The sequence below is a fragment of the Lissotriton helveticus genome, chromosome 1_1 (assembly GCF_964261635.1).
Source record: "Lissotriton helveticus chromosome 1_1, aLisHel1.1, whole genome shotgun sequence".
NCBI classification, from domain to species: Eukaryota; Metazoa; Chordata; class Amphibia; order Caudata; family Salamandridae; genus Lissotriton; species Lissotriton helveticus.
Window position 1 is genome coordinate 249,426,841 of NC_136057.1, and position 14,173 is coordinate 249,441,013.

Sequence of the window (14,173 nt, forward strand, 5' to 3'; positions counted from 1 at the left end):
ATTATGATCTTACTTTGTACATTCCAGTGGAATAGAGGACCTGCCCATAGCCCTGGCCCTTTTAGGTCCAAACAAGCAATGTCCTTGTATGTTCTTCGCTGCGGAAGCAATGGCGTTAGGACTGTCTGATGAATTGAGTGAAGTAAGGAGAAGGCAATAATTCATGCCGTTTTCTCTGCAGATAGAAGACATAAAATGCTGTGATGTCGGTTCCTGTGCAGAAAGGTAATGGGAAATGACGCCTTCTTGCCTGGCTTCTTATTTTAAAGATGGAGTTGGCAGGAAAGGAGTGATGTCACTTCCATTGCAGAAGGATGATGGGTACTGAAGTGCTCTTGCTGGCTTCTTCTTTTAAAGATGATTTTGGCATTCAGAGCCTCCTTTTGGGAGGGGGCAGCAACAGAACAAACCATGATCAGCAGATCACAGGTTCAAATCCAACCAAGGTTTATTTGACTTTTCATCCTCCTGAAGGTCGATGAACTGAGTACTATGAATGGATAACATCTGTCACTCACATAGCTTAGAACAGCAACACGTGTGTTATGAATCTTTATATCAAAACAGATTATTATTACTGTGGCCCTGCCCTCTTTTTGATGCTGTTGAATTGATAGAGGGGTGTCTACAATATTACAAGCGATTGTGGAAAGGCGGCCATACGTGCCAAGGAAGACGCCCAACACGTCCCAGGTTTAACAGAGAATGCTGTCAGCAAGAGCAGACTCTTTAATCGGTCATTTTGACCCACACCTTAATAATGGGTGCAAATACAATCAATCAAGCAATCAAAGGCTTGTAAAGCGTGACTACTCACCCGCAAGGGTCTCAAGGCGCTGGTACATGCTCAAGCCCCTACAGATGTCTCATGAATTTGATTATTACCTTCGTGCAACACTGTGCACATGCTGTTATTTTGAATGTGGTGTTATCCCTGCAGTATTTTTTTATATGAGCAGTTACCACCAATTAAAATCTGGCAGCCAAGGCCCCTACAAGCACAGGAGCAAGCAGTTTGCACTAATGCTAAAACAAACCCAAACTGTATTTATGTAGGTCAGCCACTAGAGCTCAGCCCAGACCTGAAGCCAATTGAAACAGCCAGTCAGGAAATCAGAAAAACTTCATGCAGAACTTCAGAAAATCCTAGAAATGGGAAACAGGAAACCCCTCGTGGACATGGGCGAGCTTGTAGTCTCATTGGAACCATAATTACATCTGGCTTTCATTGGCCCCTGGGCTAATTCTTTCCAAAACACTGTTTATTGAGTGCAACCCCCCTCCCCCCCACACTTCTCTTAGCAAAGCCTGGCTTGGGGTGTGATCTGCACAGGGTCATGTATGCATGTCGAGGGAGCCAGAAATCCTGTTGTGCATCTTTCAGAGCCCAGGAAATTCAATACCTGACAACATTCTTGAAAGACCCCTACTGACCACCAGCAGAACAAATGGTGACAGCTTAAAGGCAAAAAAAACAGTTGATGGACAGAATGCAGAACAATGCCATACATTTACCCCAGTACAGAGATTTGGGTCTAATACCATCGCTTTTTTTGTTCACCATACGATTCCAGTTGGAACCCAGCCAAATGGAAATCAGTCTTGACCCTGTGCCTAATGGGAACAGTCCAGCCCGAACTGCCAAGCCAGGTCCTCCCTGGACTGGAAACAAGCATCCTAGGACCGGTTTCGGGCTTTCAGCCCTCAGCAGCCAGGATAGATTGATTCCAGTGGCATGGAGAGCACGGGACTCACGTCTGAGCATAACCGTCCCACTTGGGGCGACAAATGCAAAAACAGCAGTTGATGGACAGAATGCAGAACAATGTCATACATTCACCCCAGTGAAGGCTACATAACAGTACAAACTTCAATATAAGCAAATCATGGCAAAACATCCCCAAGGCCCAAACTACCAAACCCCTGGCTAAGATCAACTCACCATAAAAGAAAGCCTCTGAATGAAAGAGGGCTGTCTCATTTGAAAACCATTTCCCTGTAGTGCGACACTTTGTCCCTCTTTCATGTTTACATCATATGCCAGGGACTGCTGCCCTGTTAGGCTTGCTGCCACGCTCTGCTGTTATGTTTGTACATGTTTACTTTTGTGCCAGGTATCCATCTGAAGTTAAACCAATTACAGCTTTGATTCCTTGGAGGCAGGACATGTGGGGCGTGGAATCCTGTATTTATAATAATAAACTCACGTTTGATACATTTCTGGAGTCTCCTGATTGCATCATTGACACTCAACAGTCCCAACAAAATTGAAAGCATAAAACTCCTTCTACCCTTCAGAAAAGCTTTGAAACCTGGAAACGTTCTGGGATCATCAGGATCGAACACTCAAGACTTCAGTGGTCCTGGGTCCTCTACTTCTCCACTGATCTCGACGCCTCTTCAAGGCAGCATCTTACACAACCACACAAGTAAACGTGTTGTTAGACACTCATTTTGCTTCATCCTTGTAAGGAAAGAAGTACTGATTGGGGCGGGTGAGCAGTGACATTTTCCTCCAACTGTCAAGCGCATGCAGACATGACGCATTTAACACTGCATGAAAACTGTATTTTATTTATTTAAAAATTGTATATGGCGCTGTTAGACTTGGCATCTTTTGCCGTGATTCCCCCTAGTTTTTTGCTTTCTGCCTTCCCGGTTTTGACTCTGTTTTTGCTGGTATAACGTTTCTGCGCGCTTTTCCACTGCTGATCAGTGGTAAAGCACTCGTGCTCCTGTGGTAAATTGTGTTATGATTGGATGTGCGACTTATTTGTCAGCCTCCAGTAACGGGCACTGCGGGTGCTGGGGCTTGTGAGTCCACCGCTGCTCGTGTGCCTGCAGCACGGATTGTACCACCCACGTAGCCCGAAAAAAGTATAAGTGAATGAAGTTTGGTATGCCTGAACTCAGCGTCTAAAGACGCAGCCTTTAGCAAGGGTGCCCTTTTCATTCTGAGTTCATAAAGCCCACTTTTAGAAAGTGGGTATTATTTTGCTCGGTCATCCCATGTGCCTCTGCTGGAATGTGTATTAGCCTGTCTGTTTTTTGGGATGACAGATGGCTGGGGAGCGGTGTGGCTCCTGATAGTCTAGGTAGGTCAGGAAAGGGCTAAACAGACCTGGGTTACGATGGGGGAAGATGGAGGGAATATCCTTGCACCTCAAAGGGCTTGGTCTGCCTCTGACAAAGCCGTCTTCACCTCCTGCCAGGAATTCACGCCAGAGACAGTCCAACTGGTACTGGCCCGGCACAGACACCCTCTGCCTGAAAGATCAAAAGATTTTTAGATACAAATGCTGGGTCCCAGACCCCTAAACTTTAGAACTTATCTGGAACAAGAAGACTGCCAAAAAGAAGCACCGGAGTAGCTGCAAAAGGAACAAATGCTTTGCTGGGTGCTTTGCTGGGCTGACCTGCAGTGGCTGCTTTGGTCTTGGGCAGTGAAAGGCCTGGACTGGACTTTCTGCAACCGAAGTGGTGAGACTCTCCAAAGGCTCGAGGTAGAGCTTGCCCCCTGTTCACGAAGTCTCAAGCACAGACAAGACTTCAGGTCCCTCGACCCGCAACACTGGGGACTGTGTGTTTTGTACTGCAATCCGAAAAACGCCACCCGACGACGCCTACGATGACCATGCCGAACCCATGCCCTGAAGGCACCGCAGAGGCCACAGCCGCAACGCCGGACCGAGACCCTGGTGTCACTGCACTCCACACCGCCTTGCTGCACACGGAAGGTTTGGCACCACAGAGGGCACTGTCGACATGCCGCACCGCAACACTGGTCTCACCGACGACGCCTGCTGACGCCATCACCAAGCCGCTGCTCGTACCACGACCTGTGGGCACCACACTATGCACCGCCTCCCTACACGACGAGCCCGTGGCCTTCCTGACGCCGCCATTTCCCGCCGAAATAGACGCCGCTGCCCGCACCATGGTTCGGGGGCACAGCTCGTGAGTTACATGATGCACCACCCTCATCCCACACCGCAGCCTAGGCTTATCGACGTCAGCGCCATCGACTCCAGCTCGTCATCCGACTACAGCGCTTCAGCAACGACAACGCAACTGCTTGCACCGTGACCTGCTAGCACTGTGACGAGCACCGCTTCCATCTCGCACCGCGACCCTGGTCTCACCGACGACGCCATCTGATGCCACCACTGAGTCGCTGCATGTACCGCAACCAGGGGGGAACGCACGCCGCACCGATGTGCTTCACACCGCAGCACCCGACGCGTGTTGGAGCAAGCGCTCCGGATCCCATCAGAAAGGAGGTCGACCTGCAACGAGAGTGACTTAAAGGGTCCCATTGCCCTGCATCTCTGAAAGGTACTGCTTGCGGGTCTTCCCAACACTGTAGTTGGCTGCGACCCCGCGGTCAGCCAGAACTGTTTTTGGATTTGTTGTTCACAACGCCGTGATAGCCTCGGACGGAGCTATTGACATTAAGGAACTATTTTTAAAAGCATATTTTGATAAGCGAAGATTTTGAAGTATAGTATTGTGGATTTTTACCGTATTTGGTCTTGTCTTACTATATAAAAATTGGATATTTTTTTTTTTTAACTGGTGTGGTGTCCTTTTGTAGTGCGTACACTGTATTACTGTTGGTTATGTGCTAATGCTTTACACACTGCCTCTAAGATAAGCCGGACTGCTCATGCCAGGCTACCAAGGAGGTGAGCAGGGCTTATTTTAGAAGTGTAACTCCCTTATCCTGACTAGAGTTGTGGTTTCTGCCTCGCTTTGGCGCAAGTCTCAGCTAGCCAGAAATCCCATTCCTAACAAGCGCAAACATGATCCATTAGGGTTTCAGAGCTCTTTACAAATGATCAGAAGGAAGAAACATGTAGAGCAAACAACAACATAATTTAGACCGGTACAGGATGTGGTAAGTCCCCTGTAGTTGGAGGGACCCCCACAAGGACTAATCCGCTAAATCAAAACCACCATTGTAGTAGGCAAGTAATAAACATGGGTGTGGTCAACAGGGCAGGTCAGTCCCGGAGAGTAGAGTTCCTGGGTTCCAGGGCAGAGATAGTAAACTCACTCTCAAAAGTCACACAAGACACTAGCTCAATGTATTTTCCATACACTTTTTGAAGTCATGCAGTGGACGTTCTTGCAAGACATATTCTGCTAGAACCAGTCTCCCACTAGCAAGAATTACGCAGAAAGTGTAACCGTATGAAAAACACCACGTGCATTACAAAAACTGAAAAATGGTACAATAATACTTCACCTCTTTCCAAACTTAAGACCATATGACCTAAGAATTTTTTTGGAGGCATCAAGGAACAGGAAAGAATCTGTGATATTTGCTGCAACCACAGTAGCAGAGCTACCGTGATCTCCACTTAGTTGGACCTCTATCAAGCCAGAATAGTACCAAACCCAGCTGGAATATGGTTGGGGCTTGAGTGGAAAGACGTCTAGAGGGAAAATGAGGTAGAGGAGAGCCCTCCCCAGCCCAGTCATGCATCCAGAGAATACTGAAGATGGAATGATAACACTTTCATTCTGATGTGTGATAACTGTAGATCTGACAAAACAAGGCCTAGGAACCATGGCCAATGATTTTAGGGAGAACTGGCTTCGTTCCAGAGCTCATTTTAGACCGGTTGTTTAAATCTTTTGTTACTAAGGTTTTGCCTTAAGTTTCTTTAAATGAGCCACACTGATACTGTTGGCATTAGAAGTGCATGTGCCTCTTCTACAAATTTACATCACATTCCAAATACACCAATTAGTAAGCAGTAGGCAGCACGGTTGGAAATTCTGCAGTTATTTCTTTGTAACATTACAGTGCACTTTTCCTCAATGACTCAACAGAATTCAATAGACACACACAATCACATATATATATTCTCATAAGTCCATTAAGAGTGTCCAGTGCCATTAGTCTGGCTTACCCCTACTGCCTTGGGTTGCACCTTCTTAAAAGCCTGGCCAATATTGGAATCAAGATTCTTTTCAGGAGAGATCTTCCTCAGCTGTGCCACGCGTGGATCACCTGGCGCATAAACCTCCGTGACTACCTTCATGTTGCCCGATTCAGCCACTGTGGATGACATGGTTTACTCCCTGGTTATAAAAAAAAACATTTCAGAGTTACAACTGGAGTACACTAAGCAATGTGAAAAGCAAACTGAGATGCTGACATGCCCTTCATGGAATGCTAGACAATAGAGGGACTAGAAGAAAGACAAGGGTGGGAGAAAAAGTACATCTCAGTGCAGCCTAGGCCGCCAACATATGCAGCTTCATGTTAGGAGTTGTCCAGCCCATAATCCTACGGCTAGAAAGTGAAACTGGCCGCGGACATCAACCTGAGGTGGCAAAGAGGTAGCAGCTTAGACACATGACTTGTATTTTGGTTCCTCTGCCATTGAAATGGATACCCATTGTCTCAGGGATCATAAAGTAGGAACAGAATGAGAACATGGTCCTGAGAGCCTTTTAGTTTCCAAATGTTGACTTTCCCATTCAAACTTGTAGGACTTTCCCATTCCCTCTTAGCAGCAAACAGGAACTAAGTGTGGGCCAAAAGGTTAACCCTGTGATCTTATCAACGGTCAAGTGGTGCGATATCTCACTTCTGCTATGCCTTGCATTTTGATGATTTAACATCTAATAAGACAGCCACACTATCACAAGTGTGCCTAATAGGCCTGAGATCCCTTCTTCATTGTGTACAAATATTAGCCATCGAAAATGCATCTGTGCAATGCTTTCGAATGGGTACCAAAGTTTGTGTGGTATTCACAGACGGTAAGCTTCTACTGATGGAACCCTAGGGATAGCATTTCAATTAACTACGCTTTCAACAGGGCATGCACTAACTCCGACAATTATTGTGTTAACGTGTGTGCTGCAGAGAGCAGAGCTCATAAACCAGGAGCAGTGGTTCTTGCTCAACAGTTCAGAGCTTCAAAGTCTGGAGCTCATCCACTAACAGTGAATTAGATATATTGTGGATCATTTTGAATATGGTTGCCTGGCATATGAAGCGATATGTCTTCTTGGCCAATGATATCTGGCATAGAAACCTAAAGTGCCAGATAGTATTTGGTATTCCACTAGTCCACTAATTTTTCATTTTCCTATAACAATGCCATTTTCTGGCAGTGCAGTAAACAGCTTAAAACATTCCGCTCTCCTGTTTACTAAAGCTGTATGGTTATGGTGATTTTGGCTGCTTTTTCTTATTCTAGGATTCTGGCTATATTTGAATTGTTGCTGTCGACTGTGTTTGTTTTAGGATCATAAACTACAAAAGAGTGAGGCCAAACGAAGGAAAAAGGGGAGAGCGCTGGCATGAGGAATCACTCTTTTTTAAAAGAACCCTCACTCACCAACCTAGTTGGTGACATGCTTCATCACTGGGTCCCCAGCAGAGAGGCCGAATGCACCCCTGGTGTGCTACGACACCTGGTTACAGCGGAGCGGGTTTTAGTGTGGTTTAAGTGCAATAGTGAAAGTGTGCGGTTTAAAAGATACCGTGGTTTATTCCCAAAATAATTTTAAATGGTGGAAAACCAGATACCAGTAAAAATAAGTGGTTTGGATGTTTCCTATGTGGCTAGATTGACCAGCGTGATTCCTCACTCTTTGTTGTTTATTATATTAATTAGGGGGACCAAGAGGGATTCCCTGTGTATCCCTATCTCTCTTTTTGTTTTTACAAACTTTGTTTTATGATCACCTATTACTATTAGGGTTAAAGTCGTTGCCTGTGGAACACGTGCTTTTAACAAATAATTACAAAAAAATACATCAACCAAAACACTTATCCCAAAGCAAAATATATCTCTCATTCTTCAGGGGAGATCCAAAATGAGGGCAGAGAGAAGAAAACTCAAATCCCTAGGGCACTTATGAGTCATAGATTCCATTCCCTCTCTGGGGCTGGACTATGTCCTGAGGGAGAGTCTGGGGACTGTGACCCTCTGCCAATATCCTCAGAATTGTGTTTACAAGCAAGAGCACAGCCCAAAATACAAACAGCAGCCTTTGTAGTACTTTTATCTTTACCCCAAAAGGGACCCAACAAATTAGGTCTAATTCCTTACGATTCTAGCCCTTCCTAAAAATCTGGAGTAGTATTTCACTACAACTGCACCTCTATGAGTTTAGTTTACATTTATTGTACCGTTCATTAAAAACTTTCATTAACAACTTCGAGAGCATCTCTTCATGGACATGGTACAATGGGGAATCATCAGCTTGGCAATTTTGTGAAAGATCTGAATCTCAGTCCCATGAGGGGTAATCAAATTTCCTACGCTCACACAGTTATGTAAAGGTAAGTGGGAACACCAGGATTTGATGCCAGGTCACTTTGCTCCAAAGGGTGCAACTAAGGCACCAAAGTTGTCCCCAAAATAAAAGTCCACTCACCTCGGACAGTGTAGCCTGAGATGGTCCAGCTGAATTGCCATAACTCTCAAAAACACCCAACCTGAGGGGTCTTTTACCCACGCATCGGCCAGTCAGTCTTCTTCACCCATCTTCCTGCAGACTGGCCAAAGCTCAGATACTTAACAAAAGAGTAACAGAACAATCTGCCTCCAACAGTAATAGAATGTTTTATATATCGCTTCATGTCCTATGAATAACAGGTAATGTTAGCCAAATTGCACCATTCAATTTACTTGAGCTGGGATTCAAACTCACAAGTCTATTTACTGAAATGATAAAGGTTTATGATGAGCTATCTATTGCAGTAAAACTCTAGCTACTCTATTCATCCAGCATTTATGGACCCGCACAATTGTGCAAGAAAATGTACAGGATGGCCTCACACACCATCCAGGTGTCAGGCTTCATCATCGGCCATCCCACGTTCACCAAAGAATCCTCTAATGGCAAACGAGCCCATACTAGGGCTGTGGTTCAAGCATTAGCGGGAAACTGTTTTTTTCTCCTCAGTTTCTAGATAGTACAGGTATAGAAACCACATAACGTGTGGAGTGTTGGAAGCCATGAGGTTCCTGAACTTCCATAAGTATATTTCAATATATTAATGTGTCCAGTACTCGATGTAGGTTGGACAACTAAGTAACTTATTACTTAGTAAATGTAAATTCAGTATATCTTTTGTACTGTCATGAAGCCTTGAAAAAGTCACCTTAGTGACAAAACACGTGCCGGCTGTTGTCTTTCACCGAAAACTGCTGTACTATTTGGACTTCGAAATGACATCATCAAAGTGTTTAGTACTTGTATAAATAATTTTGCTTTCTTTCTGTAAAAATTTAAATGGAATTTACATGTTGTAAATGATATTATTAAACCATTGAACATGAATGAGTTCCTTCCTCATTAACGCAACCTGTGAAAAAGTAACAAAGTTCTTCAAGCAAACCTTACAAGTACATGTCACTAAACAGCATCAAATGATTAGAGTGCCAGGGTATATTTCCTTAAGTATATTAAAGCATGAGGGCATTGTTCGTTGTGTACTCACACCCAAGGTAGGGGGTGTGTTATTTACCCTGAGTGACACCACGATTCATTACAGTTAAGTTTTTAATTACCTAGTAGTACTACCTGCCCACCAAATTTGTTTGTATTACAAGGTGCGACTTTTGCAAAGGTCCTGGCCCGGAGACACAACCGGGTGCTATCCTTGTTGGTCTATCATGACCAATGTGGCATTGCGTCCTCTTGTAGCAACAGGCATTGTATTTGCCACCTTCATCTGGCGTTGGCTCGCAGACAAGAGCTCAGGAAATTGAGTGCGCTTCTCTTGGTAGACTTTGAGAAGGCATTCAATACGGTTGGTTGATCCCATCTCGAAGCGGTGCTAAGTGGGATGGGCTTTGAGCCCGCTTCAGAGTACTGGTGGCCCTGCTGTACCTCGCGCCAAGGGTGCTCTCTCACATCTTCCATATAGAATTACGGACCAGACAGGGATGTGCCTTGTCCCCACTGCTTTTTGCCCTAGCTATTGAGCCCCCATCAAGACTGATTCAGAGCATGCCCAGACCTGTGGGTGGAAATGGGATGGTGGAGAAGAAGACCGCATTGCTATTTATGCTGATGATGTACTACTATACAACTGTATGTGTTGGGGCCCTGGGCACTGCGCATCATGGAACTCTCCGGGGGCCCACTGACCTGCACCCTAATTGGTCCAAGTTGCTTTCGGTGACGGTTAGTCCAGGTGCCGAGATGACTCAATGGAGGAGAAATATCCCAATGTGATGGCTCAGCTTCCAATATCCGGGGCCTTTATTTGCTTGGAATTGAACCTGACCTGGACCCTCAATCTTTGACCACTGATGGAAATAACTAAAGAGGATATCAGCTGGTGGACTGAGCTCCCATTCTCAGTGCTGGACTAGGTGGCTGTTTTCAAGATGAAGAACCTCCCTTGCCTCTTATAGGCCCTCCAAAATGTTCCTCTTCAGATCCCAGATGCTTAGTTCCGAACCCTTACAACTATGAATCACTCCTTTTTGTGGAAAGGGGGCTTTATCTGCATTACCTTCGATAAGTGCTGTCAACTGACATGACCGGGGTCTTGACATGGCAGACATTAGGATGCACTATTGGGCATCCGAGCTGATAGTCATTAAAGACCGGCTCACTGGAGGATGGAGAGACCCTGTGTACTCCACTAAGCTTTCACTACTGTGTCTAGATAAAATCATGCACACACTTTATGGGAGCCCAATTTGCCAAACCCTGCCGGCCCCAAAAAGAGTGGTCCTCATGATATGGAAACAGGCAAATCGGTTACTGGGGTGGGTTGAAGAGGGTTACACAGCTTAATCAGCTCTGGAGGGGCACTCGGCTCTACCACAGAACCCGACTGCAGGGATTTATCAAGTGGGATAGGATTGGAATCTCTCTACTGGCTGACATCTAGGAAGGCCCTGCCATAATGTTGTTTCAGGAGCTACAGGACCAAATTTCCCTGGCCAACACACAGTTTCACAAATAAATTCAGTTGAGCCACGTGCTGGCAGCGCTTGCCCTAGAGCTGCAGAACATTCACAAATGTAGCCATTTGGTTGATAAGCTTCTTATGGGTCCTCTGGGCAAGGGGGCTCTCACAAATATATAAGACACTAGTCCACAACGCATCCAATAGATGTCAAGAGTACATGGGAACCCTGGGTAAGACCCTGGATGGAACAGATTGGAGGGATGCCCGAATAGCGCTGAGGACCCTGGCAATGTTGGCATGACTCTGATTGATACAGCTTAACTAGCTACACACCACATACAACACAAAGTTTCAACTGAGTAGGGCCTAAGTGCTCCTGGACTCTGGTTGTTTTCCATGTGTGGAGCTAGGTGTGGATTCTATTATATGGTGTGGTGCTGCCCAGGTATCACCACTTACAGGCAAGAGATAGGGTAGGAATTGTCTGAGGTACTCAGGATCACCCCGGACCGTACTTCTAGGACGGCTTTGCTGGGTATGCTAGAAAGGGTGGACAGTTCCAGGGTGGAGCAGACACTCATTGGACTGGCCATGCTTTTGGCCAAGAGAGACAGTGCACGCTGCTGGAATCACCCCAACCCCCAATGTCTTGGGACGAGCAATGGACTGGTATGCCAAGCTGGAGGGGCTGATTTACAGGCACTAGGATGGCCCCAGAAACATCAGTAGATTTGAGGGGCCTTGGTGGGAACATTTTGGTCTGGTTGCGGTGATTGATGCTGTATATTTGCAGGGTTGGATTGGGCGGAATATCGGTGAGTGAGGAGGCTTTGGTGGGATCTATGGTAATGGCTGGTCAACGGTTGCTATTTGCTGGAAAATTCTTTTAAATGTTTTTTATTTTTTTAAGTGTGTGTTTAACACACTATGCCTCCTTTAAAAGAGTATGATCAATACATTAGGCATGAACTGGTTATGGTGCTAGGCCACTGATGTAATCTGCCAGGTGCCATTTATCTGATCTGTTAATATATGAGAACATTTACAACAAAGGTAGTAAACCAGACATATTTATTTTGACAATTATTTGTTAAAGCTAATATGCCTGTGAGGGAAGATTTGTATTACATTGTAGTAAAGTTTGTACACAGATGTTTTGTTACATGGACTCTCACAGATTACAAAAGTAAGCAAGGGGGTTGGTGTTGGCTACCCTCACTGACAAACCATGGAAGTATAGGATCTGCACTGTAACATTCCTTGTTAGGCAGTTTTATCAGGGACTAGATATATTTTTGCCAAATGTACATATTACATATATATAATTTGTATCACTGTATACCTTACAGTTGTCTTGTGGGAAAGCCTATGCTCAGTACAGTAAGTCTCAGCTATTATTGGTGACAAGCCAATAGCTAAAATCTAAAAAACTGAAATTGTGTAAGATACCTTATATCGGTTCTATGTGTTACAAAACGCAATGACAAATGCAGTATGCCTTACTTAGAGTGAATAATATGTTGAAATATATAGACTTAGGGTCAGCCTTCTTCAGCCATTGGTCGAAGTCCTTCACATTCTGTTCCCACCCATGACGGGATGGGGCAATGGGTCAGCTCACTTCATCCATTGGATCTCTTACACCTTTGAGTGATACCATTTTATGTGATGTGTGATCACATGTGAGCATCTGCTTTAGTGTGCTTCGTGCTAGAGCTTATGCACCTGTCACCTTCGTTTTTACATTTTCTCCTTTTATATGTCTGCCTTTCTGTTCTTTTCATTATGTATAGTGCTTGGCAGCTCCGTAGAAGACGGGGTGTTGTTAGTTTACTGCTTCACACATCATGCATTGCCACTGTTTCTAAGCTTGTGGCTATTTTGGAGAGTATTGGCTACAATGTGTTGTTGTATTACAGGTCTACAAACGACTGTTCCTATCTAAGCCATTTTGGTTTGCTACAGTAATTAATCATTATACACAATATCATTCCTAGCTGGTCACTCAGGGCCCGATTCACAGAAGTCTTAAAGTTAGGATTTTTCTCAGTTTAGGAGTAGTAAAGTTAGGAGTCCTAACTTTACAACTCTTAAACTGAGAAAAATCCGAACTATAAGACTTTGGATATTCACAGAAGGCATTTAGGAGTCCTAAAGTTAGGACTCCTAACTTCTGTGAATACTGAAATGAGTACGTGCCTTCTGTAAATACCAAAATGGAAGTAAGTTTAGGATTTTCCCTTAAATTAGTTCTGTGAATCGGGCCCCGTCTACTGAACATTTTTTTTTAAGTATTTTTACTTGCAAGCACAGAACGCTAAGTTTATGCAGTTTCATCTTTTTTCTACTTTTATTCTTTTAATTTAAATTGCATATGCTTATTGAGTTTGTGGTAGGGTTGTGACTCTAGAGCTCTTCCACCGGTAAATTAAAATCAAATCTGTAGCAGGTGCATAGCTGCCAAGGTTTCAGATTGCTATGTGTGACATTTTCATACTATCTGTGTAATTATGAGTGACATTTCAGCGACTATGAGTGACACTTTCTCGTGAGCAACATCAAGCAATGACGACGAGGGAAACAGATAAATATCAGAAAATACACCCATCTGACCAACAAGAAACTCTAAGGAGATCTTAAAAACTGCAGCAAAGCACCACAAATGGAAGCGCATTAACCGGAGACAGACGGTGTGACTGCAGTTCTTAGAGACTTTTTTTCCCCTGAATGAAACCAAGCACTTAAGTCCATGGAAAAAGCTAAATACCAGAAAATATGCCCTCTACATCAATAATATGCTTTGGAAAGACTTTCAAGCTGCTGCGAAACCCCTGAAATGCAAAGTCTGTAACCTACTGCCCCTTTCTAAGAAGATGGTTACAGGAAGGGGTTCCGAGAGGAGCCATTTCATATTTCAGGCTAGCAGGAGACGTATCTTTTAAAACTCCATGGAGATAGAATTTGCACACAGGTGATTAATCATGGTAATTCAGAAATCATTTTAGAACCATTAAATGTGAACTGTAACTAGTCAAAGTGTGTTTTTTCTTCCCTAAGGGACCATTTCTCCCTTTTGCATTTTCACACTTCTTTTCAGAAAAGGTTTTTGTTATTTATAAAAACATACAAGCAATATGCTGCTGAGGCCGAATGTGGAGAGCAGGGCACGTGCACTCTCACGTATGGATGGTAGCATGGGTGTAACATGAAAACTAGCTCCGGAACTCTCCAGCACTTTTAGGTGACCTCATGAGGCTAAAGAATCTGTGA

General features: G+C 44.5%; 1 protein-coding gene across 3 annotated transcripts in view; it reads right to left on the reverse strand.

Annotated features, from left to right (window-relative positions):
- The window catches only part of LOC144790226 (membrane-spanning 4-domains subfamily A member 12-like), a 122,094-nt gene that overhangs the window by 82,616 nt on the left and 25,305 nt on the right, over window positions 1–14,173 (reverse strand). For 2 of the 3 annotated variants that reach the window (XM_078665358.1, XM_078665357.1), the window contains one exon: window positions 5,919–6,090. In XM_078665358.1, coding sequence (XP_078521484.1) covers window positions 5,919–6,080 — 162 coding nt within the window. In that variant the 5' untranslated portion in view covers window positions 6,081–6,090. Of the gene's footprint in view, window positions 1–5,918; window positions 6,095–14,173 lie in introns of all 3 variants that reach the window. The other variant, XM_078665356.1, reaches the window with a different exon arrangement.